The sequence below is a fragment of the Arvicanthis niloticus genome, chromosome 2 (assembly GCF_011762505.2).
Source record: "Arvicanthis niloticus isolate mArvNil1 chromosome 2, mArvNil1.pat.X, whole genome shotgun sequence".
In the NCBI taxonomy this organism is placed as follows: domain Eukaryota; kingdom Metazoa; phylum Chordata; class Mammalia; order Rodentia; family Muridae; genus Arvicanthis; species Arvicanthis niloticus.
Window position 1 is genome coordinate 41542090 of NC_047659.1, and position 26777 is coordinate 41568866.

At 39.0% G+C, this 26777-nt stretch overlaps 1 protein-coding gene across 4 annotated transcripts in view; it reads left to right on the plus strand.

Annotated features, from left to right (window-relative positions):
* Positions 1-26777, plus strand: part of LOC117703068 (sodium channel protein type 2 subunit alpha-like) — a 130702-nt gene that overhangs the window by 95110 nt on the left and 8815 nt on the right. For all 4 annotated transcript variants that reach the window (XM_076928833.1, XM_076928836.1, XM_076928834.1 and 1 more), the window contains exons 18-25: positions 3713-3833; positions 6031-6185; positions 7681-7854; positions 10375-10497; positions 12610-12891; positions 13762-13815; positions 22681-22818; positions 23232-23336. In XM_076928833.1, coding sequence (XP_076784948.1) covers positions 3713-3833; positions 6031-6185; positions 7681-7854; positions 10375-10497; positions 12610-12891; positions 13762-13815; positions 22681-22818; positions 23232-23336 — 1152 coding nt within the window. The remainder of the gene's footprint in view (positions 1-3712; positions 3834-6030; positions 6186-7680; positions 7855-10374; positions 10498-12609; positions 12892-13761; positions 13816-22680; positions 22819-23231; positions 23337-26777) is intronic.

Genomic DNA, 26777 nt, shown 5'->3' on the forward strand with positions numbered 1-26777 from the left:
AGTATACACACCGACAATGTGAGGAAGACACCATGCTATTTCACTTTGGGGAAGATGAGATTGAAGCTGCCCCTAAAGGGGTTCCATTCACTGTGGAACAGTAGATCTACAGACTTAGTGCAGAAAGAAGGGAAATGAAAACAAAACAATTGACTTGGTAGCAATTGTCCTGATAGCTGACCTTATGGTCTCCTAATTAGGAATTCTTGGCAGCCTGATTTTCAGATAGCACTCTCAGTGTCAAGAGTTGTTGATCAACATTTTAATATACCTGATTCTTCAAGGAGTCTTGATGCTCTGCAGCTAATGATATTCTTTTGGATGTAGAAGAATCAGACAAGATGCAGTACAAGTAGTAGAGGCTGAAGTCCATCAATGGACCACAAGGTCACTCATCCATTGACACAAGAAACACTAAGGACAAGCATTGGTAATAGTTGCAAGGCATATGCTAATGACAAAAACACAGTCTTCTGTCCCAAAGTTAAAGTCCAAAGTTAAAGTGAGTGATGTACATATTCTAGAAACACAAAATACATCTTAAGATGCACTTTGTGTAAAGGGAATAACCTGACTCTTGAAGTTCATTAAAATTGTGCTGTTGCTTCCTTATTGGTAGTAAGGTGCCTCACTGTGATGAAAAGGAGTTGTGTACATTCTATTTCATGATGGTTTGAAGAAAAGAAAACACAAAGATTCCTTGAATAATTTTTTAACAGATAAGGCCTGTAATTATTTTTAAAAAACACATATGAAGAGAATTCTCCTTTACACTGGGGCATAATGAACTCTGAATAGAGAAAACTGGTGTTCTTTGATATTTCTTTAATATTCAGCAGCTATTGAAAGCAAGTGATTGGCTTCATGTTGTTCCTTCAATGAAAAGCAAATTGGGACTTGAGAGTGAGCTCTGAAGGATGAACTGTGTTTGGTATTGCCTCACCCATAGGCCTTACGGTGTTATTCTTGCTCCCAGATATCTTACAAGTATGTTGGCAAGACTTTAGTTTCTCGGTCTGAAATACTTTATTTAGCTTACGCTTCATGAAAGGTCAAAATGAGTGATAAATCACAAAAGTTATGAAAAGTCCAGAACACTGAAGTCAGGGAAATGGTGGAATGGAAGAAATCAGGAACTGGAGGGACTCATAAAAGGGAGGAAAGGCTATGGTGACAAAATAGTGAAGACCTAACTGGGTGCTGGTGACACAGGTTGTTATGACATCTTTTAAAATGTTGACAACCCAAATGCATGGCAGTAGGAGTGATAGCTGGTGCTGCAGGGATCCTATGGAAACTTTTGAAGATGTTGATTTCAAAACTGTCACATGATTTCCTGTGACATTTTATGTGGTGACTGCTCCTCATCATACAGTACCAGGCTTTGTTCTGTTAAGAAACCTTTCATTATTCAGCCATCTATGCATTCATTACTGAATAATATTTATTGAGTATCAACTACATATTTACTACTGATTGTATTAGTTAACTTTCCTCTTGATTGATGGAACACTCACAGAAACAACTTAAGGAAGCATGGTTGTATTTTGGCTCACAGTTTGAGGATATGGTCCAACAGAGGAAGACAGGTATAGCGGCCAAAGTATTCGACAACTGGTCACATAGGATCCGTGGTCAAAAAGGAGAGAACAATGATTGCTGGCTCTCAGCTCACCTTCACCTTTTATTTAGTTAAGACCCCAGCCCATGGGATGTGCTGTCTATGTAAGGGGTGGATCTTCCTACCTAGGTTAATTCCATCTAGGAATTCTTTCACAGATAAGCTCAGAGGTGTATCTCCTCTGTGACTCTAGAACCTGCCAAGTTGTCAATCAAATCAACTGTTAACACTGATGCTGATATAACACTGGCCAGTGGCCAGACTGAGCATGTAGACATAAAGGTGCACCAGCATTTTTACATTGGGAGTTCCGTTCTGCATTTCCAGTGTTATCCACATTATTAAAAGGAATATTTTCTATTCTTACTGAATGTAACGAGGTCAGATGTGACTGTGGTTCAGGGTACCTGGTTATCTGTGCTGTGTCTCAGAAGTCTATAAATTACAAAGCCTGTATTGTCAGGCCTCTGAGGTATAAAAACTTGATGTTACGTGAATCTTCACAAGTGATGAATGTTTTAGGAGTCAATGACAAGACTCCAAATCCAAGTATACTTATGGAAGAAAGAGTCAGACCTAAAAGAAAGGAAATAAAATTAGGTGGAAAAAACCTACCTGAAAACTTGGAAATATTTGTAATAAGTTTTATTTTGGTGTTTCATCAAAGAACAAAATATATATTCAAATTTTAATGGCAAAGATATTTTTATTGGCTCAATGTCATAAAAATTTTCAGTAAGGAGAAAGTCAATTCTAACTTCTAACTGTATTTTTTTTATTAGATAAAATTTAAAGAAATCACAAGCCTAAGTCTTAGAAAGCAGAAGTATATAATATTTTTGCATCAACTATTGGTATCGTTAGTGTAACGACATTTCACTCATATAAATGTACATAATACTTTCTTCATATGAGCTCAAAACACACTAAGTCAACACTTCATAAAAATAGTTATTTTCATAAATAAAGGAATCATCATATTAGGGGAAATCCATATTATTCTTATCCAAACAATGAATAGAATCTTTCTAGTACAAACTCTAGCTCCCTCTTGATTGTCAGTGTTCATTCTCTCATGTGCTTCCCTCATCCTCTTGGTAAAGGAGCTTTCTCAGCTCGGCCATCTCCTAATGTTATGCACTAATGGGAATAACATTGTAACAGGTTCGAGAATGCTGTGGCCTAAACTACTCTGGTTCCATGTGGCACTCACACCTGGCCCTGCACCATGCCTGGGCATTTTAAGATCAAGTTTCTGATGGGGACCCCACCCTTTACGCTGGTCTCCAAGGATAGACTGACCTGGATCAAGCGTATGCATGTCAACATGTGAGACAACCTCTTTTTTACTCTGGTTTCCTTTGGATGATTTTTATTTAACCCAAAAGGAAGTAATCCATTTCTGCCATTTCTAAGAGGACAGGCAAGAGTGCCAAAGTAACAGGTAGTTTCCAAATGCACAATAAAACCCAGGAGTGCATTGGCCAAAGAGAATGCGAGATACCTGCTCTGGCTATCTAGCTAACAATGTGCTGCTCTTCTGAAAATAGAAAGTTATAGAATGTCTTTAATAATAACCAGTAGTCTATGTTTTCATGTCAATGAAAAGTGGGAAAACGTAGATCTTTGCTGTTTATGTGCACTTGACCAAACCTTTTCTACATTTGACATGAAAATACACTGTGCGGCTTTTATTGGTCGGGTCACAATTTTAGAATAAAATAAGCTATGTAATTTACAAATGAATTTGCCAAAGCAAGATCCCAGTGGCCATATGGCTAGCAGTTTGCACAAGCTTTCTGTAGAATTCTATTTCAGAAACCATATAGATGGGCTTATACAAAAGTTGTTTAAGTTGTAAGCACTGTTTAAAGAAAGAGAAAAAAAAAATAAATCCCAAAGCTATTCTACAGTGCTGGATCTAATCTTGTGACCCCCACCTTTCCCAAAGCAGATTGGCATTTTATTTAAGTAATTCTTAAATTACAGATCAAAAGAATGCATACAGAAGACTGGGGGGTACACCTTAGAAATCTTTATGTTTGGGTTAGAGAATGTGTTTAAAAACTTTTCTGTGGGATTGGTTTTCAGAAATTGAATGCAACTAGTTCATCTGAGGGCAGCACAGTTGATATAGGTGCGCCAGCAGAGGGCGAGCAACCAGAGGCTGAACCAGAAGAGTCCCTTGAGCCAGAAGCCTGTTTCACAGAAGGTAAGCAAACAGGTTGTCCGGAGCCTTTTCTTGTCTAGCCATCTTTCCTATCACCTGTCTGGATCTGTCTGTCATTTATCTCTAATTACCTACACCTATTTGTTTAATAATGATTCCTTTATTTGTTTTGTTTTAAATCTCAAACCAAAGGCAGTTTTTCTGACTCTGGGTTTAATTTATGTAATGATTCCTTTTGCTTTGAAGGTACGATCATTTCTAAAATATCCTACTAGTTCGTGTATTAGTCTGCTCTCTGTTGCTGAGATAAAACATTCTGGCCAAAAGCAAACTAGGAAGGAAAAGGTTGCTTGGGCTTACGTTTCTGTGTCACAATCCACCATGAAGGAAGTCAAGGCAGGAGGTCAAGACAGGAACGAAGAGGCAAGAACTGGAGCAGAGGCCATGGAGAAATTTGGCTTATAAGCCTGATCTCCTTGCTTTCTTAAACAACACGTGACCATGACTGAAAGGGGGCAGCACTCCATTGGGCTAGGCCCTCTCACAACAATGATTAGCCAAGAAAATGCCCCCAGATTTGCTTACACACCAATCAGATAGTAGCGTTTTCTTAGTTGTGGTTCCCTTTTCCCAGATGATGTGAACTTGGGTTGACAAAAACTGACTAGCACGATTGACTCTCTGGCCTTCTGTATTCGCTACCAGGAGAGAAAGATGGCTAAATCAGATTCGTGACTATTAAGCTTTTGAAAAGGGCAAGGAAAAGACAAGCAACTAAAAGGCATAAGAAGTTATTGACCGAGTGTTCAAACTATAGTGTACTAATTGATAAATGTATATTTTGGTGTGACCTTGGATATCAATCAAGGTCAAATATTTTTGTGAGTTTTGAACAAAGGTAAATGAAGTAAGAAATCTGAAATATACTGTATATTTTTATACATTATTATTATATATTATAGTATATTATAATATAATAATATATTATATATTATTATTATACATATTTTATACATTATACAAATACATTATCATCATTAGAGTACTCGCAAACAGATTCTTTAAAGAAAACCAAAATTATATCATTTCAGATGAGGGTCAGTTAAAGCCTATAATAATAGCGATGAATATCAAACTACATGAAACCCTCAGCTCTCAGCTCCTCCCTTGGGCTTGAGCAACAGCCTTGATCTAATTGCCTTGCACGTGACTCTCAGACTTGCCTGTCATTAATTTTGGTTCATATTTGCTAATTGCTTCTTCTAACTTCATGTAATTAATAAGACTCATACAGTTCTCAAGATCTAGCCTCCCTAAAACTCAGAAACAGCATTATTGATGAGACTTTATATGACTATATCTTAAGTCTAAGATAAGTATTTTCTGTGACTGTAAAACTTGTTGGAAAAGTCACTCCCACTAAAAAGGAAACTTCCCAAGGACAAGGCCATTTACATATTGTAATCTTATGCCTTTCCAAGTACGATTTTTGAATACAAAAGCTCTTCAGTAAATATTATTGAAAAGCCTTTAACTTAGTACCTCAAAGAGTACGAAGAGGTGCTTATTGAATGGCTGTGAATAATGATCAGCTACAAAACAACGCAATTATTCAATAATAGTGCACACTTACATAAATCCCCATAATCTTATGGAGAGAAGCATAATGAAATCTTTCACGAATCTTATGGTTAGATGGAGAAGTTATACTATGCTATGAAATGACTAATCAGAATTTAAATGCATGCCATGTTTATAGACAATTTATCCATGGGAGAAGGGCAGAAGAGAAAGATAAGCTGTGGCTTTTACTTTATGTTCTTCTGTATTTGTGCGGTTTACAACATATTATAAAAAAAAAAAAAAAAGAAAAAGAAAAAGAAAAAAAAAGCCAGGCAGTGGTGGCACACGCCTTTAATCCCAGCACTTGGCAGATTTCTGAGTTCGAGGCCAGCCTGGTCTACAGAGTGAGTTCCAGGACAGCCAGAACTACACAGAGAAACCCTGTCTCAAAAAAAATATATAATATAGTTATACACATATAAAAAATAAATGCTCATTTAGCCAATCATTTAAAGGCACTACTGCTTATGTTGATTTCTGTAAGTGGAAGCCATCTTTAAAATAAGGTTTTTTATACTGTGCTATGAGGTAACAATATAGGCACATGTTCCACCTTTCCAAAGATGCACAAAGAGTAACTGATGACCTTTCCTTTATCCACACTCACATATTTTAGACTGTGTGAGAAAGTTCAAGTGTTGCCAGATAAGCATAGAAGAAGGCAAAGGCAAACTCTGGTGGAACTTGAGGAAAACATGCTACAAGATAGTGGAGCACAACTGGTTTGAAACCTTCATCGTCTTCATGATTCTGCTCAGCAGCGGTGCTCTGGTAGGTGATGCAGGGCCTGCCCCCTCGTCGTATCCCCTTCTGTCCACTGAACTTCACTTCACCCATTCGTAAAATAGAACACTGGGAAAAAGATGGGCGTAGAAGGGCCTGCAAGAGCAGCGTATACTGCTCTATCTGGAGGCGCCAGATAGGATCACTCTCAGACACTGTGTGTTCACATATTTCAAAAAGAATCTCTCTCATGTGCACCAATGGTAGTTTATTTTTGTTTGATCTTTATTCTTTTGTTCTCAGGGCCATTGTTATACTTTCCAGCATCTACTGTATACAATACAGTATAAACGCAACTGTTTTCTTATTTAAGACATAGATTTTAGTGTCTTTAGGACATCCTCGGGCAATGAGAAAGATTAGTACCACTTCTTCAGATGGGATAAGTGGGCAAGATATAGGGTTGCCAGCTAAAATGGGATCTGCTTCATAGAAGCCCATTGCTGGAAGAAGTCACCTGACTCGTTCATACCAATCACTTGCCAGCCACCAGTAGTTTCTAGTCGGCTAACTTAATCTCTAAAAGCAATACAAACCTAGTTTGCATCTGACATCATTTAACGGAATGAGTAATTTAATCAAATACTCCTTAATATAACAGAAGCAAAGTGACCCCTTTTCCCATATCGTGGTGTGATGGTAGATGTGTTCCCTTTTCTTTTAATTTGCTGAACATGTTTGTGAGTACATTTCATTAGGAGGATGACTGCACTGCTTCTGGAGGCCTTTAAGCCCACTTCTGAATTGACTGGAGGGCATCTTGCCCTCCAGGGTGTGACCTTGCTGTAATAGCTCTCGGCTCCCTGGTACATTCAGTCACAGGTCTTTGAAACATAAACGCATGCTCACACTGAAGATGGCTACTGGGGCACTTTCTGCTTCAGGGACATGCTAAGCTCCGTAGCTTGCTGTACCACTTGTGCTGAGCCCAGTCATAAACCTGGATCCCTCTTTCTCTAAAAACAGAACTTTCTTAGTTCTTTGATCTGGGCCCTTTTCATTCAAAGCTCGGGACTCCTAGAAAATGACCACACCCTTTCTTTCCTAAATACTACAGAGTGACAGCAGCTTCCAGACACACCCACGACTGCTAGAGAAAGTGATATAATCTTTTCCCCCTTTCCTGGGCTCAGGAAAGTCCTTGTCACATATTTACACATTCCCGGGAAGGGGCAATTTGAGCTGCTTCTAAATGACATTTCATCTCTTGCTTAAGAAAACAACATTTGGCCTTCTCTCACAAAACTTAAACTCTTTGCGGATACTCTCAACATTCAGACTTGAAAACTACTTAAGCCTCTCCCGTAGGCTGCAAAACCCAGGTGCTCCCAAGGGCTCTTCACGTGCTCAAATAACCGTGATATCGGGCAGCGTAATGACCCACCTGCCCCTGACCGAAGATGCCTTGCATTATCTTTCCCCCAATACACGAAGTAGAAACTGTTCATGACAATGAAATGCACTGCCATGCTTCCATTCACAGGCCTTTGAAGACATTTATATCGAGCAGCGGAAGACCATCAAGACCATGCTGGAGTATGCTGACAAGGTCTTCACTTACATCTTCATCCTGGAGATGCTTCTAAAGTGGGTGGCCTATGGATTTCAAGTGTATTTCACCAATGCCTGGTGCTGGCTGGACTTCCTGATCGTTGATGTGAGCACTCTGCAGTTTCCTTCTCTGTTTCCTGGCAGGTGGTGATTAGCACCGGTCCTGGCTGTGGCCAGTGACCCAAAGCAAGCACTCAGGGAAACAAAATGTTGTTTCAGTCCAAATACAAATGCTATCTCTTTTTCTTCTGCAGTGGAAGTATACCTGAGACATGCTTTGTTGATTTAAGTGACACCTGATATTTAGTGACTTAGTTTGAAAATAATATTCAAAACAATATATGAAATTTTAAGCTCTGCAAAAGAAGTAAGATTGTTTTCTTTGTGGCTTAATTCTCACATTTCATAAAATCAGAGTTGTTACAGTTCTTTACAGCCATCTTCAGCAATAGTAATTTCTCAGCACGTGACCCTCCTGAGAAATACTTGTTCCATACATAGACTATTAATTGCATGTGAAGTTCAAAGCAAAGTTACATCAAGGGTTTATCTGGTGGTTAAAAATAGATTGCCTAAACAGTTTTTTAAATATTTAACTTGTGTTGATGTTTAAAGATAGTAAGATAGAATATTAGAATATAGAGGTATTTAAAATAATTGAATACAGTAAATTAATCATAAATGTTACACCTAAAGGTACATTCAAAGTTACATTGAAAATCTTGAGATACAGAAAGACAATAAGCAAAAAGTAAAGCCATATATGTTTACCTGTTTGACCATTACAGATAACAAGACAAATGTGTCACAAATGCCACCCCTTTTGCAGAGAACACCATTCTTTCTACTTTTCGTATGTAATTGTGACAAACAAGGGTAAACCATTATATCCATATTAATTAACTATAAAGAAAGCCGAAAAATAAAATTAATTTTCTTGCTGCCTGATAGCTATTTTAGATTTGTGAATACTTTCACGATTGTGTGTTAAATTAGTTGATACTTCGTTTTAAATCAAACATGTTCTCTGATCATCTGTTTTCCTGTGGTGCTGTAAATAGAAATGTCATTTCACTGGTTCTAAAGGAGCATAAGGTTGACCAGAAAGGACAAATGTATAGCCACTGACTTCCCTTGAAGGGAGGCTTCTTTCTTGTATAGTGAATCAGGATTTGAGTGGTAAGAAGGGAGGGACACTCACCTATGCCAACCGTGATGCCTCAAGCCAAGAAGTCTTAGACCTTGGGCGTGAGTGCAGGGAATAGGAATGTAAGGAATGCAATAGGAAGGCAAAGTAAGAAAAACAAATTAGACAAGTGTTTGAGGATACCATTATACCATCAAAGAATTATGAATGTGTGGATATAGCAGAGAGGAAGACATTGAAGAGTTAGCTGTAGGGAAGTTATGGGCTCACAGTGTTATGGAGAGAAGCTGGTGAGGGTGTGCTTGAAAGATCCAAATCTCTTTTTCAACTGTGGCTAAACAATTTACCCAAAGTGTCCTGATTTACTACCTCACTTTTTTCATAGTTCAGCCCCAGTTCAGAAAGTTTTTCATTTGCCTAACTTGTCTTTCATTTTTTAATATATGCCTTTCCTTTGGGTTCTGTCTTCTGAGAATGAAAATGACCATAAGTCCTCCTGGCTTACATGCAGAAAGCCTTCACAGTTCTCGATAATTTAGAGACTTCATTCTTCAGTAATCTATGAAGAGAACACTTACAAAGCTTACAAAATTGACTTTTGTACCTCGTTTCCCTCTTTAATTCGGATTACACATACAAAATTAGTGTAAATAAGCACAAGTTTTGTAAAAGAAATTTTGTTTGTTTCTGGTTTTTTTCATAGAAAACGTTTTTAAATACTTATTATCACCATACTTTTAAACCATATTACGTATTTATTTCTGCTTATCCAATTTCAAATTTTGATGTGCTTTAGAACAAAATATCATTTCAGAGTTTTTATAAAATCCATAGTCTGCAGAGGTATTTTAGTGATGTCTGTAACAGCTTTTCTCTCTTTTTTTTCCAGTTGAGATTTTAGAATTTTTACTAATAGCACTTGATCTGACTAAAAAACAAACAAACAAAAAAAAACCTTTAGTTACACTAAAATTCAACCTTTCTTTTCATTCACTATGCTGATTGATAATTCATTCACGTGCTGATTGATGATTCTCAAAATGTGATTCATGAATCCACGCTATTGCTTTTCCAGTAAACATTAAAAAAATGTAAATTCTCAGGCCTTTTACCTAACTTACTAAATCAAACTCTGAGAGCTCTCAATAATTTATCAAAAATAGATTTTTCCATTCAACGTATTATATTCTGACCACAGTTTCCCCTCCTGCAATTCCTCTCAGATTCTCTCCACTTCCCCACCCACTGAATCCACATCCTTTCCCTCTCTTCTTCTCTGATGTAAAAAGCAGGGGCAGGGGAACAGAACACACAGAGCATGACAGTTTTTCTATCGCTCTAGGTGGTTTTAACAAGTGCCTCGGGCGGTGATACAAAAACTCGCCCAAGTTTGTGAACTACTTGCTTGCATATAGGAAAATTGCTGTGTATAGACGCTTATCTATACCTTTCAATCAATTGTGTGCTCTTTTTGTATAGGTCTCACTGGTTAGCTTAACTGCAAATGCCTTGGGCTATTCAGAACTCGGTGCCATCAAATCCCTCCGGACATTAAGAGCTCTGAGGCCTCTGCGGGCCTTATCCCGATTTGAAGGAATGAGGGTAAGACCAGTCATCTTAGAATTTGCTGGAAGTATAATTAAGAACAACCTGAAACTTTCTAGAGTAGAAAGGCCAAATCCATATGGAGTTTGCATCTTTATGCTCATATAACAAACAAACCAATCAATAATACATATCCAGGGTCCATCATTGATTCACGGAAAACGATGCCTAATGCTCATAATTTCCTTCATTTTCATTATTGAATTCTTGATCATATCTCATAGGTTGCTGACAGGAATTAAGATTACTTATCTCCCCTCTATTTCCAAATCTGCAGGCCATCTTACTTGATATGATTTAAAACTACCCAATCATGACTCATCATGTCTTCGCTTCACTGTAGTTTTTAAGCACAAATAGAGATGTCTAAAAAGTAGGTCAGCTGTGGAAATCTAATACTCCCTTAGAAAGGTAGTACAAAGGACGGAGAGGAATTCGTGCTGACATTTGGCATCCCCTGGGACAAAAGCCCAAGAACACATATCATCACCACCTAGAAAATGATCAGACCTTGTCTCCATTGTTTCCATGGTATTGAGTACAAAAAAAAAAAAGCCTTGTACTTTGCAGAAATGGATGCTTTTTGAGATACTTAAAACATTTTCCTCTGGTCCTAGCACTCAGAAACTTAGGGCAATGAGATGGGGTAGCCAGCCTACATAGCCTGTTCCTGGCCAGGCTGAGCCACAAAGTGGAACCCTGTCTCAAAAACTCTTTACAAATCAAGACAAAAAGAAAAATGAAAATAAAAATTTACTTAGACTTTATTGGTGTGTTACAACCACAAGCACAGATTAATGTTCCGTGTTAGTGTGTAAGCATGTTTGGGTATCTTTTTTCTAAATACAATTGCTTAGGAAGAAATGGTTGGTTAGCTGTTGGGTTGTTGATGTTTTTTTCTCTTTATTTTTTAAAAGGGTGTTTTACTAGAGTGTGTTTCACAATTACTCTGTCAAATTTATCCTTCACATAGTTCCAATTTCTCTCCCTCCCCCCATCTCTCCCCACCGCGGGACCAAACCCCAGGCCTCCTGTGTGACAGGCATGTGCTCTGCCATGCCACACCCTCTAATACTCTTGTTCTCAGTTTGATATTGTATGCTTTCCAACTTTGAACTTGGTATTGTTCAAATGATGATCTCGTAAATACATGACACTACTTATGGTCTTATTCATTTGTTGATTTTAATCATCTCTATTCCTTGTGGAAAATGTGTTAATATATATGCATTAACACCCCAAGAAAATGCCCAATAGTGTAAAATTCATTTCATAATTCTTCTGAATTTTAGAATTTAAAATGTCTGTGCTGCGTTGTGGTGACACACACCTTTAATCCCAGCACTTGGGAGGCAGAGGCAAGTAGACCTCTGTATTTGAGGCCCAGCCTGCTCTACAGAGTGAGATCCAACACATCCAGGGCCATATAGAGAAACCCTGTCCCAAAATCCAAACAAACAAACAAAAGATTCTGAGGTTAAGGTGGTGAATATTTCTACCCAATGTTGAACTTTGAGGATACTTGTATTTTTTTATAGTTTGACTATTATTTTTGTTATGGAAACATCTGCATTTTATATGATGTGTGTGTATATTTGCCTGCTTACATGTATGTACACTACATGTATGTGGAGTTGGACTCAGAAGCTAGAGCAGGGTGTTAGTGTCTCTGTAACTGGAGTGATAGATAGTTCTGAACCTCCATGTGGATGCTCAGAAGCAAACCTAGATCCTCTTGAGCAGGAAATACTGTCACTCATTAAGCTATCTCTTCTGACCATTAATTTCTCCTTTCTTTCTCAAGATGGATTTGTTTATGTTCTATGTATGTTTGTATGCCCGAGTATATGTATGTGCAGCACCTATACTCAGACAGCCTCAGAGGCAAGAAAGGGTGTTAGATCCCCTAAACTGGAGATACAGGAGAATGTTTGCCACTTTACATGGGTGCTGGAAACCAGCCTAGGTCCTCTAGAAGAGCAACAGTGCTCACCACAGCTGAACCATTTCTCAAACAGAAATCATTGTTTTCTAATAATATTTGAAAGTAAGTGAACATAAATACTTATCTTTACATGGGTTTTTTTTTTCCTTCTCCTCCTGTGTCAGGTTGTTGTAAACGCTCTCCTAGGCGCCATCCCATCCATCATGAACGTCCTTCTGGTCTGCCTGATCTTTTGGCTAATATTCAGTATCATGGGAGTGAATCTCTTTGCTGGCAAGTTCTATCATTGCATCAACTACACCACCGGGGAAATGTTTGATGTGAGCGTGGTCAACAACTACAGTGAATGCCAAGCTCTCATAGAGAGCAATCAGACGGCCAGGTGGAAGAATGTGAAAGTCAACTTCGATAATGTGGGACTTGGGTATCTTTCTCTGCTTCAAGTAGTAAGTGACCACCTTACTATTGCTTGTGATGTGACTAAGTTGTCTTTCTCTGAGATGAGATGCTGCCTCATAGCTGGTAGAATGACTATTATCAAAGAGAAAAAAAAGATAACAAATTTCCAGCAACTCTTACACACTGTTTGTGGAAATGTTAATTAGTAAGCCACTGAAGAGCTCCCTCAAAAAATTATTACATAACTACCATATGACACTCCTTTCTCTTTCACATACTGATTTCACATTGCATGTGGAAATACACCAATTCTAATTGCAATATCATTTACAATCATTATCCATGATATCAGTCTATCAGTGGGTGAAAATGTATTATATGCACACATAGAATAATACTCAACCTTGTCTCGTGCTGACACTCCGTTCCTGAAATGTTTTCCTAGCTTCATTATAATAATCATTCTTATACTTGTAACTGTGTCAAAGGCCACTGATGTGACATTTATGATCATATATTATGATGGTAGATCAGGATTTCATTATGGATGTTAAATATGATACAAAAGAAGATTTTATAAAATATAGGAGTGAATAATGCATCTATTACCAAACATGTCTACATGATAACCACAAACCATGCTACACAAATGTACTTGAATAAATCTTGGTTAACTGCTTACACATGTCTTAATTGTTTTACTTGAGGGGAGATATGGAGTGCTGATACATGTATACACTGTAATGTGCATCTAGAGGGAGCTTATCTATGTCCTCAAACATTTGTTATTTCTTTGTGGTGGAAATATCCAGAATGCTCTCCCAGGGTTTTTGTTCCCTTGTTTCTACTTTTACTCTGATAATTTATTTTCTAAACTGTAATAGAGAGGAGAAGTAAATATGTTGACTGTTTTACAGGCCACATTTAAAGGATGGATGGATATCATGTATGCAGCTGTTGACTCAAGAAATGTAAGTCTACTTAGGGAAAATGGCTAACATATCAATGAGTATATCCATATTATTGTAAATTGTTGATGGCCCAAAACACACACACATAACTATAGATCAATGTATAGAACACAACTATTTTAACTAAAGTATTTTTGTTACATTATTTCTTTCAAAAATTTTTTGTTGGGGATTCCATTCTTCAGTTAGAGTTAAGATTCCTTATCATGTGAAAAGGTTTCATAGGAACCTTCTTTAAACTAACTAGTAGTCAAAAAATTGAAGCTGGCCAATGTTTTCAGTTTTTAATTAGAAAGGTTTTCTTGACTCACTATACGTTCTTTGAAGACTTATTTCATAGATGTGGGTGGTTTTGCCCTGTATGTCTGTGTGTCTTATGTGTTCCTGGTGCCCAAAAGGCCAGAAGAGGGCTTCAGATCTCCTAGAACTGGAGTTAAAGACTGTTGTGAGCTACCATGTGAGTGCTGAGAATTGAGCACTGGTCCACTGAAAAAGCAGTAAATATTCTTTTTGTTAAAAGATTTATCTGATATATATATATATATATATATATATATATATATATATATATATATATATCATGTGTGTATATATATATATATGTGTGTGTGTGTGTATGTATGTATACATATACATATACATACATATACATACACACATATATATACATACACACACACACACATATATATATATATATATATATATGAGTATTCTATCTGCATGTCAGAAGAGGGCATCAGATCTCATTATAAATGGTTATAAGCTATCATGTGGTCACTGGGATTGGAACTTGGGACCTCTGGAAAAGGAGCCAATGTTCTTAACCACTGAGTTATCTCTCTGGCCCTGCAATAAATGCCTGACAACTGGGCTTCTCTCCAACTCCTGATTGTGATTTTTTTTCCTCTTCTTTTTGGTCTTTTCTTGTAAGCTTGGGCCTTGGTGCTTAAATTTTTATGAAATGTACTTTCAAAATGAGATATTTAGTTTCTGTGAAGAGGAATCCTCAGGGCGATTTTCTTGATCTATCCTTAAGTTTTCTCCAGCATTTTGATCTTCGGTGAGGACTGATATGACTAATGATGACTAACAGTGGGGAACACAGGAAACAAAACAAAGAAGCCATAACTTAATAGTGTCTCTGAACAGGAGGGGAAGTGTGTGAGAGAAGGCAGGGACTTGCAGAATCTACCTTAGGAACACAGGAGATTTTTGCTTTGATTTTTATTAATTTCATACAATTGACCCAAAGAAAGTGGCACTTTTGTAACGCGCGCCCCCAAAATCCCTTTTCGCCCGTGAATAAGGACAGGAGGCGATACGGGTTTACTGCCACGAGGAACTTTTTACTACTGCACACGATAAAGCGGAAAGACCCAAGAAACCGGAAGAGGGTCCCTTAAATACACCCTAGAGTGACGTATTCACTTCTGAATGGCTGCTTGCTCACTACCCAGTATTACGCCTCGGGATAGGCCAGTGGTTTGGCGCTCTTTCTGCCTAGCAGCTGCGCAGAATGATTGTTTATTGCTGGGGAAACATGTGGCCAACGCCATGTTGGAAAAACGCACGTGTGCAGCCACAGCGGCTCACTACATCTCTCCCTGTTTAAATTATTAATATGAAACAGCCTTTTGCCTATTAAATGTAGTACCAAATAAGATTCGAACTCAAACCCGATCAAGCAAACTCCATCTTGGGGGGGAGTAAGCGATCAAGAGCTTATAGCCCGAAGATTTTTTCCTTACCCTTCCAGGTGCCATGGAAACGAGTCCTCTGGGTGCATGGGCTAAGGAAATATAAAGAGAATTGACACCCATCCCTGTGCAATGGAGTATATATATAGCTCCCAGGAGTGCAAGGGCTGTCAACCTATTATCTGGTATCACAATTATTTAGGCAAGAGCTGACTGGACAAGACTTCTCATCTACCCAGTGCAAATGAGCCGAGCTCTTGGGGTGCATAGACTGAGAATGTCTCTGTCATAGGCTATTTCTAGCCTAGATCATCAAATTTCAGGGAGGATGCTTGCCCCAAGGCTGCGCGTGCTTAGGCTTAGAGCTACCTTGTCACGTTTTTGCTGGGCTTGAGCTTACAAACCATCCATCTATGAATACTAGTTCACATCCTAGAAGTGTATCACGCAGGCCTATTCCGGCTCTTTGGAAAGAAAGAAAGAAGGAAAGAAAAGGCAGAAGAAATTTATTTTTAAGAAGTAAAATCTCCACGGGCAGCAGGTTTCATCCGCTGGAAATCCGAGCTTGTAATCACGGCTGTATCTGGTCCAACTTCCCATTCCACTTTCCTTTTAAGTAAGCAGAAAGATTATGGCTTTAAATAAATGTATCATTCACAAATCTCAGAGGTGAAATACCTGGATATGGGGTCATTGAGACACAGCTCATTTGAGCCATATCTGCGAGCTGTATCAAGTGTGCTTGGAGCGAATAAACTCTCTGATTGACCAACACATCCACTTTCTGTGGGAGGGTCAAAAGCCTCAGAGGTTTTTTCTGAAATTTGATTAGCAACAGTAGCTGCTGTGATTTGATTAACCATGTCTGAGTCAGCTGTTACAGCTGCAATTTGTAGGGATGGTAATAGCAGCGATAAGGGCTGCAGTTATATTAGAATCTCCTTTCTTGTCAGGATAAAATCAAGGTCTCAGACGTCTGAACGGGGATAGGGATCAGAGTGGTAAACTGGCTATTAGACCTGCTTATAGAAAAGCAGACCAGCACTGTAATATAAAGCGAGTTACATTGGTACAAGTTAGCAGCAGCAACGCCTTTTAAGAAGGCAAGGGCATAGGTTTTTGAGAAGCAGATAGGTTAACCATCTAAATTTACTGTATATACTAGGAACCCGATTTTGGAGAGTCCAAATGGGAGCTGAGAGCGTCTGCAGATGAATCCTTCGGGGGGGTCTTTTTCAGGAACCTCGAGTCGCCGCGTCAGTCGCTCTGGCAGCCAAAATGGATTGTCTTCCCCCTGTGGAAACACACAGACCGCTCCCCGGGATCTTATTAAAATAGGATCCGGGCCTTTCCATAGACCAGTCAAAACATCTTTCCATTTTACCATTTCTTTTGGCCTAGTTGGTTCCAGGCAATGTCGATCAGCCGCTGTATTGCCCTGACTGTCCAAATTCAGAAAGTTGAGGGTAAAAAGTGCCAGAGAAATAGTAGCTCGTGGCACCGTGGGCAGAGCTTCCTCAACTTCTCCCTTTTGTTTTATCAAATAAGTTTTAAGGGTGCGGTGAGCACGCTCAATGATGCCCTGTCCCTGGGGGTTATAAGGAAGACCCGTCAGGTGTGTCACTTCCATACGGCGACAAAATTGTTTAAATTTTTGAGAAGTGTAGGCTGGCCCATTGTCCGTTTTAAGGATTTTAGGCTTTCCCCAAGCACTCCAAGCTTCGAGGCAATGTTGAATAACATGGGCCGCCTTTTCTCCGGTCAAAGGAGAGGCAAATATAACTCCAGAACAAGTATCAATAGAAACATGCAAATATTGTAATTTACCAAAGGATGGGATGTGGGTAACATCCATTTGCCAGATTTGTAAGGGCCTGATTCCCCGAGGGTTAACTCCTGTATGGGGAACAGGTAGGAAATGACAGCAGTTTTGGCATTGAGTAACAATATCTCTGGCCTCCCTTCTAGAGATGTTAAATCGACATCTTAATGTCTCAGCTGTCACATGAAACCTTTTGTGAAAAGCTTTAGCCAAATCTAACTTTGGCGAAAGGGCAATTGCAATTAACCTTGTGGCTCGATCTGCCAGGTCATTGCCACGGGACATAGGTCCCGGTAAGCCTGAGTGAGCCCTAATATGAGTTATAAAGACCGGGGATCTACGCTTAGCCAGGGTAAGCTGAATCTTTTGAAAAACTTCTACAAGTCTGCTAGATGTCTTAATTAACCCAGCAACTTCCAATGCTTTTACTGCATTAACCACATAGAAGGAATCTGAAACAATATTTAAGGGACCTGGAAATATTTCCAGAACCTCTGACACCACTAAGCATTCCACCATTTGAGGTGAGGTTTCATGATATTGTTTGGATGTAACTTTATCATTAACCACATAGGCACCTATTCCTGTTTTTGACCCATCCGTATAAACTACCATTCCATCTGGGAGCGGCTCCTGAGCTGTAGAGCTCAGTCTGCATTGTCTTAATTCAAATGTAAATATTTTTAATCTCCCGCCTGTTCTCTGAGGCCTGAACTGCACATTTTTTTTTTTAACTTTAAATTTAAACTTTAAATTTTAAAAGACACGTGTTGTATCTTTTTCTATAAACATAGGCAAATCAAAAATTTTCAAACTCTCGGTTGAATTATCAACTGTAGCCAATGGAATATTGGCAGTTTAACTATGTTTTTAAGCCTCTTTTTTAATGTTAGAGTATAACCATATTTTTGAAAAACAAAACCAATCTTTAACGATGTAAGCAATTTATTTTCTTTAAAATCAACATCAAGTAAATTACCTTTATGCTATAAAGTTTTGCTGCCAGTTCTTATATGTAGATGCACGATAGTGCAGCTTTAAATATCTCACCAAAGAGACACTGTTCTTAAATCTTATCTTTACACACCTGGTTTTTGAATGACTCCAACCCTGAGTCACCAATCTTAAGCCAGCCTTTTTTATCAAGGTTGTAAACCTTTTTATCATATCCAATAACTTTAGGCCAATAATTTCTAAAAATCAGTTGGAAGCAAAAATGAAATGACAACACATCTTATATATTTAAACCAAACAAAATTTCTCTAGCTGTAATTTTAAGATAAAAGCACCTTGTCACTTTGATTTTTCTAGGACAAACTCTTAACTTCCTTATTTAATCCAAAAACATGTTGGTCCCTAGAAAAGGCAGCCTTTCCAGCTGAGCTCAACTCTTTAGCCACTGCTCTGCATATTAAAACTGCCTTTGAAAACCAAGTTAGACTAGACCAAGTGTTGAATCAAGCAATTTTAACAATCTTTTAAACATTAAACATAGAACATGAAACATAGACGACCAATCATTCATACGAGACACGTGGACAGAAAATACAATGAGACACACGTGGACATTGGTGCACCAAGGACAGGACAATAAACAAAAAAAGCAGAACTAAGGATTTCTCTTAGTTTCTCTTATACTAAGGCATCTCCTGGAGTCATGGCGGCTGTAGCTAACCTCTCTACTTGGGCTACAGTAAAGTTAGCTCCAATTCCATATGCGCGCACTGCTTCCGCTAATTCTTTGACCTGTCTATAATCTACGGGAGCATAAACGCGGGCGCCTTCTGCCGCTTCAAAGACCGGAAATGCAAGCTGTAGCTGCCTCTGATCCGCCGGGCTGAGGAATGAGTTAGGGCCTCCGCCCGAATCGTAAGTTGGAGGCAAGAGTAGGGCTGAGGAATTCAAAGGCTTTCTTAGTCTTACTTTGGAACCGCCAGCCTTAGTACAGGCCGCTGGTTCCTGCCCCAGGCCCTCTTCCTCTCCTTGTGTTAGATCTTCCTCGGAGCTGCTAAGGTGTATGGAAGCAGGCTCCTTAATTGGGTGCGGGGGTTCCCGCTTCTCTTCACCAGGCGGTGAAGGTTTCCTAGCTTTAACAGGCCCTGCAGTGGCCTGTATCCCTCCTGAACATTCTTTCCTATAACCAAACTCTCTGGCCAGTCTCTCTCCAGACTTCTTCGTCTGTTTCTCTTTTCCCAACCCTATGGCTGAGCACCTGTTGCCACATCCTGGTTCTGATAGCTTAGAGCAGACCTTTTTTGAAACCTCTCCACTCGCCCTATTAGCTGTGCCTCGAGCTAGTTCCTCACAACAAAAATAGACTGCCAACGAAAACCACACAAGGCCAGCTACTACAGCAGCGGCAGTGAATGAAAATTCGGTCGCAACAAAGGTCTCCACGCCAAGCATACCTTCCAGGATGCACCTCACGTTCCGCAGTTTGTAACCCGTCCCCAAGCTTGGGTGGTCTCCCGCAGCGCCTTAAAATTTCCCGGGTTAATCGGCACCAGATGTAACGCGCGCCCCCAAAATCCCTTTTCGCCCGCGAATAAGGACAGGAGGCGATACGGGTTTACTGCCACGAGGAACTTTTTACTACTGCACACGATAAAGCGGAAAGACCCAAGAAACCGGAAGAGGGTCCCTTAAATACACCCTAGAGTGACGTATTCACTTCTGAATGGCTGCTTGCTCACTACCCAGTATTACGCCTCGGGATAGGCCAGTGGTTTGGCGCTCTTTCTGCCTAGCAGCTGCGCAGAATGATTGTTTATTGCTGGGGAAACATGTGGCCAGCGCCATGTTGGAAAAACGCACGTGTGCAGCCACAGCGGCTCACTACACACTTTGGAATTGTTTCTGGTTTTTTAGAGCCTCCAGATTACTCTCAAATTGACATTTCCCTGTACTGGCAATTATCTCTCCATATTAAAAATCTCTGAATTCTTCTTTCAACCTCATAAAAAGAAAGAATATGATAGAAGACCAGCAGAGGCAGAAGATGCTAAAAAGCCCCGCATGACATCAGCAACTTCAGCTGTATGTGTTTTCTGAATCAGGATACCAAGGGTTACCTCATATTATCTCCTTTAATTTGCATAATAGCCTTATATGCTTGCTACTACCTGAATTCATTACTGAAAGCAAAGATGTTCAACATATTCAATGATGGAACATTCTAGAACTCTGACTTGAAACTGTGTTACAATGGTTTCTGCAGGATCTCTCTCTCTCTCTACCTCTTGGATTAGTTTACTCAAAGCTATTTCTCTCTTTATTTTAACAACCAACATGGCCCACAGCTTACTTTGCTTCTCTTCCTTAGAAACCTAGCAAAAATTGTGTACCTCACATGCAAACATTGTAGAAGAGAAAAACCAGTAGACCACTGAAATTATGAGAAAGAGTTTCTGGCTCTTTTTTTTTTTAATGTTCATTTTTATTTAATGTAGTTTACTTGTTTGAGTCAAGGTTTCTCTATGGAGCATTGGCTGACCAGGAATTTTCTATGTAGATCAAGCTGGTCTTGACTCAGAAATGCACCTGCCTCTGCCTCCTGGGTGATGGATGGGGTTAAAGGTTGTGCTGGCTTTTACTTTCATTAGTCATCATGAACATACAAATTCAAATCAAAACGTGACTGACACTACTAAAGTTTGATAATTTCAAGTGTTGCCAAAAATAAAAACAATAAAGACTCTATTTCATGCTGGTAGTAAAGAAAAATATGAGTATGTATTCTTTATAATGTATTTGGGAGCCACCAAGATGGCTCAGTGGTTAAAGGTGCTTGCAGCCAAGCCTGATGGTTTGAGTTCAATTCCCACTACCCACATATTTGAATGGGAGAACTGACTCCTAAAAGTTGTCTTCTGATATGTACATGCGCGCGCGCACACACACACACACACGCATGTACACATGCACACTCACATACACACATACATTACCACCACCACTACTACCACTGACAAATAAAATAGTGGGTATTATCACATTATTTAATAAAGTCCAAGATATTATTTGCTATTTGCTTTTATACTCATGTACAACTTTATAGGATAGTCGATTTAAGTACAAAAGATTTTGAAGTGACAAGATCTTGAATTAACTGAAAAAAATGCAACCAATAAATATTATATAGTGGTAGACATAAATGTGGACACATTAAAACAAAGAAACTGCACACACCCCACAAATTTGTTTGTCAACTCAAAATCAGTACAAAATAATTTACTGTCAGGAATCCACCAACTCTAGACACAAACTGTAAAACATGGAGAATGAATAATTACAATAAGACAAGGCTAATGTTGCCAGTGATGGTGATCTCTAGGTTGCAGAAGAATAAACACACCAGAATTTCTGAAGTACCTGGGTTGTGTGATTTTTCTTATAAAAAAGTAATTCACTCAAGATTTTAATGTTAGACAATTTACTCTAGTGTGTTGTCTTTAATTTTAAAAGGTTTGAAAGTATTATTTTACATTGTGACACATATATACATATACACAGAGAAGTCAAATGATCATCAAATAAACAATACTCAGTTTTATGATCATTTTGTTGTTTATTTTTATCATATTTCATTAAAAAAAAAGTTGGTCATGGCACTCAGAATTGATGTCATGACAGGACAAGCTGCAGTTTGCATTCTTTCTCACCCATGATTGATTAGCTGAGTTAGAAGTGTCCTGTGAGGCTTGAACTTTTGATTACAGCCAAATCTTTCATCATCAGTGATTTTCCTCCAAGCTCTGGACAAGAGAGAGAGAGGATCATTGTAATACAAACAGCAGCTGCTGGAGAGAGTGGCTCAGTATGCCCACTATGAGGGAGGACAGAGCCTACCAACCTAGTCAGTGTACACACACACAATGTGTTTTCTAGGCTACGTAGGAAGTGTGTACGGTTAAACCTTATACACTTTTACTCATATTAGCATATTTGACTTTCACGAGTTAATCTGAAGGCTACGGGTTTGAGCGTCTCCATTTCACAGGTATGAGGACGAGGGAGAGAAAGTAAATAACTATTTGAATGAGACTCTGACTTTGCCACCATGAGAAGAAGTGACCCTAATTGCATGGTGTGTTGCGATCTTTGCTTACTACGGAAAAGAACATTTACAATGTAGGGGTTTATTTGGTGAGACTATTATAATTATTTTCATTGTTGTTTGAAAGTATTTTATTTTCTCAAGTCAGTCAATAGTCTTGCAGGATTCAACAGCCCCGTTAGACCTGGGAATTCCAAAAATCTGTTTGACATTTGTCTGTTTGTTTCATGTTTAGAGATTCTGTGATGTACTTCTCATGAAACTATTTATCTTTCTTCATATTTTAGGTAGAACTCCAACCCAAATACGAAGACAATCTATACATGTACCTTTACTTTGTCATCTTTATTATTTTCGGCTCCTTCTTCACACTGAACTTGTTCATTGGTGTCATCATAGATAACTTCAACCAACAGAAAAAGAAGATAAGTATATTCAGATTTCTTAATATAATAATATTAATAATATACTTATTTATATATATTATTAATATACTTAACTAGTATATTAATAATATACTTAATAATATATTTATTATTGCTAGGAAGAGTGTGCAAAGTTCACCACACTACTTCCTTCGTGCTCCAAAACTCAGAAAAACTATGCAGACTTCAGAGATTCTTTTGAGATTTAATGAATTTTTAAGAGTTTAGATCATGCTTCAAAGCCTCTGGTGTGTAGATGGGCCTGCTCTGATGTACCTAACATGTTGACCGAGTGAATCTTTGCCAATATGAAGTACAGCATCAGGAGTGTTGACTTTCAAACAAGCATTCAGGTGGACTTTACAGCTAGTGGAGAACATGGTTATAACAACATTTTGCTTTTCTTTCTTTACTTTGGAGGTCAAGACATTTTTATGACAGAAGAACAGAAGAAATACTACAATGCAATGAAGAAGCTTGGCTCAAAGAAACCGCAAAAACCGATACCTCGTCCTGCTGTAAGAACAGAATTCTTTCTTAACATTGAGCATGGTGGTATATGTCCCTTCCTCAGCCAAAATTCCAGAAAGCGGCATTTTTATGAATTTGCATGTTTATACTCTGACTTGATAGCCTACATATATGCCATGTATATACATGTGCCAAAATGATTTAACATATAATATATTACATATAAAACCACATAAAACAAATATAAATGCTTTTTGTCGTCTCAGACAGAAGATCAGAAAAAATTAGTGACACTGAAGTTATTCTTACAATGTAGTGACAATATTAAAAATATTTACATATGTCATGTGGACACAATGGATGCCCTCTACTGCCTTGTGGTTTGACTGGCACAGGTAATCCCACTGCCTATTCAGCTCAACAGGTTGAATGGAATTATTAATGAAACAGTCACAAGCTTTTTCTGCTTTTAAATGCAGCTAATCTTTTTATTTTCTCCAGCTCCCCTGTCCTGAAGTGGGACTATGCTATCTATGTCTTCCATGAGTTTCATGGCTCTCCCAGTTGTCCGCTTTTTTTTTTTTTTTCCATTACTGCTACTTCTTTCTGGAGAGTTGGGAGAGCTCCTCAGTTCTTTGATTATTTCTGAAATACATCAGATATTTCTTTATATTCTCGGTGCTCTTTCAAATCAGTACTGAGTTTAAGACCAATTAGTATTCTCCAAGATTGTATGAATCCATTGCCAACAGTAAATAACTAGGTTCGACAAATCGTTCAGTATGCAAATCTGCCAGTAGCACACAGACTGTGGGACACTACACTAGACATGACAAGAGAAGAAAAACTGAACCCAATGTTTGAGAAATAATATAATCTGAGTAGTTGCAAACAGGGGTATAAGATAGTCCCTATGTGAGAAAATGTATACTCTAAATCCTTAGAAGTAAGCATTTAGGAAGAGTGGTATATTTGAATTACTAAGTAGCAGATTCAAAATTTAAAACTTACTTGCTGTAATTAAGACCAAAGTGTGGATTCTTCAGTCCTACTCAAAAGGGGGAACAAAATAATCACCAGAGGTAAAGGGTGAGAGGGACTTGAGAGGGAGAAAGGGGGAGCAGGATCAGGTATAGGAGGAAACGGGGGGCGGGGAGATGGACAGAGGTCAGGAAATTGAACAGAGGTGTGTAGCAATGGGGGATGGGGAACTGAGGTAGCCACCAGAAAGTTTCAGATGCCATGAAAGCAAGAGGTTCCCAGGACCCAACAAGGATGGCATTAGCTGAAATACCCAACAAAGGGGAGGGAGAACCTATAGAGACCATATCCAGAGGTTAGGCATGGCCCCCCTGGCTGAGAGATGGGGGTACCCACCCATCTCCAAAATTTTAACACAGAATTGCACCTGTCTAAAGGAAATACAGGGACAAAGTGTAGAGCAGAGACTGAAGGAAAGGCCATCCAGAGACTGCCCCACATGGGGATCCATCCCATATGCAGACACCAAACCCAAACATTATTGCTTAATGCCAAGAAGTGCTTGCTGACAGGAGCCTGATATAGCTGTCTCCTGAGAGGCTCTGCCAGAGGCTGACCAAAACAGATGTGGATGCAGCCAACCATCACACTGAGCATGGGGAACCCAAGGGAGGAGTTAGGGGAAGGACTGAAGGAGCTGAAGGGGTTTGCAACCCCATAGGAAGAACAACAATATCAACTAATCAGACACCCCCCCCCCCAGTGCTCCCAGGGACTAAACTACCGGCCAAAGAGTACACATAAAAGAAACCCATGGCTCCAGCTGCCATGAGGTGGGAGTGGGTGGGTGGGTGGGGGAGCACTCTCATAGAAGCAGGGGGAGGAGGTATGGGATAAGGATTTTGTGGAGAGATAACCAGGAAAGGGAATAACATTTGAAATGTAAAAAAAAATCCTATAAAAATATTAAACAATATAAATACAATCTTGTTAGGGGAATGGCAGAGTTGCATCAAGAAAATTATTGTTAAAGCAGAGTATTGGGACTGGAAGCAAGTGCTAAAGCAAAGACAACAAAGGCCTAATCAATACATTGTCAAATGATCACATCAACAAAATAAGCACACATCAGAAGGAATAGAAGCATTCACCTATGGATGAGGGAGAGAGAGAGGGACGAGGAGGGAGAGACAGAGGAATGGGGGAGAGAGCTGACTAATGAGGAAAAGATTTTTTTTGAAGTGATTCATCCCTGAGGATCCAAGAAGAATGAAGAAGGTCAAAAGGCAGCATGGGTTGAGATCGAGCCTTATGTAGGCGAAAGCCCCGACAAGGAGGTCTCATGGGGTACAGACAGTGGGTCCATCTGGGTTTTATTGACTTAAAAGGAATTAAATGGGTCAGCCTTTATAGAAGTTATCTCTATCCTAAGACCACCAGAAAAACCATCAAGGTGGCCCAGTCCTTTCGGTTTTATGATGATCACTCAACAAGTTGGACAGAGATGGAGGTGTATGCCCTGCAGACAAAGTTTGGAGCTAATGTAGAGGTCATAGGTAGTCAACACCAGAGGGAAAGTGAATGGATTTGGCGACTATTGCCAAAGTGAAATTAAAAGAGATCTGCTCATCTAAGATGGAAGCTAAAAGTCAAGATCAGGAATGATGGACTGTCGCTATAACAACGGGGAGGCTTAGAGTTGCAATGTAGGATGCCTGGGGTGAGAACCATGGACATCCATTTGTAGCACTGAGCAGCCAAATGTGGGTAGAGATGGAAGAAGAAGCCTTATCAGTAGAGCAGGGAATTAAATGGGTCAGCCTTTATAGAGGTTATCTCTATCCTTTAGGGTTTCTAAAGTTGAGAGATTAAGTTTGAAGCACAGCACAAGATATTCTGGAAAGGAGAGAGTGGCTAAGTACAAAATAAGTTGCACAAGATGTGAGTCAAGAATGGACAGTTCAGATCAGAGAAGAAAAGGAACTGAGCCCTTCAGGGGATGTTGAGTAACATGAAGAAGGAGTATGGGAACCCAGAAATTGTGAAATGAATAAAGTTATTGAAGAATTTCTTTACACTATTTGACTTTGATATCTACCTCCTAACAACAACAACAACAACAACAAAAACAAAACCAAAAGCAAGAATATTAGATAAAAGAATAGTCAGTTTCTCTGAGTTTAGAATTGTCCCCAGAGCAGAGGGACGGAGAGTTGCTAATTAATGCTTAGGACTCAGATTAATTTACAAAACATGTACTGTGGCAGGCCAAGCCGTCAAGGCTATACAGTTTCTTTCATTACATCCAGTGACCTAAGATTTAAATTGGCAGGGACTCGGGATTAGTATTGGATATTGAAGCATTGCATTAAGATGTTACATGAGCAAGATTAAGGAGCTTTGTCTAGTTCTGCTGACAAGAAAATTAAGACCAATTGCTGCTTCTAAGAGAGTCAGGATTAAGTAACCCTTGGAGCCTGTGTCTTGAGAAATGTGGCACTGCTTTG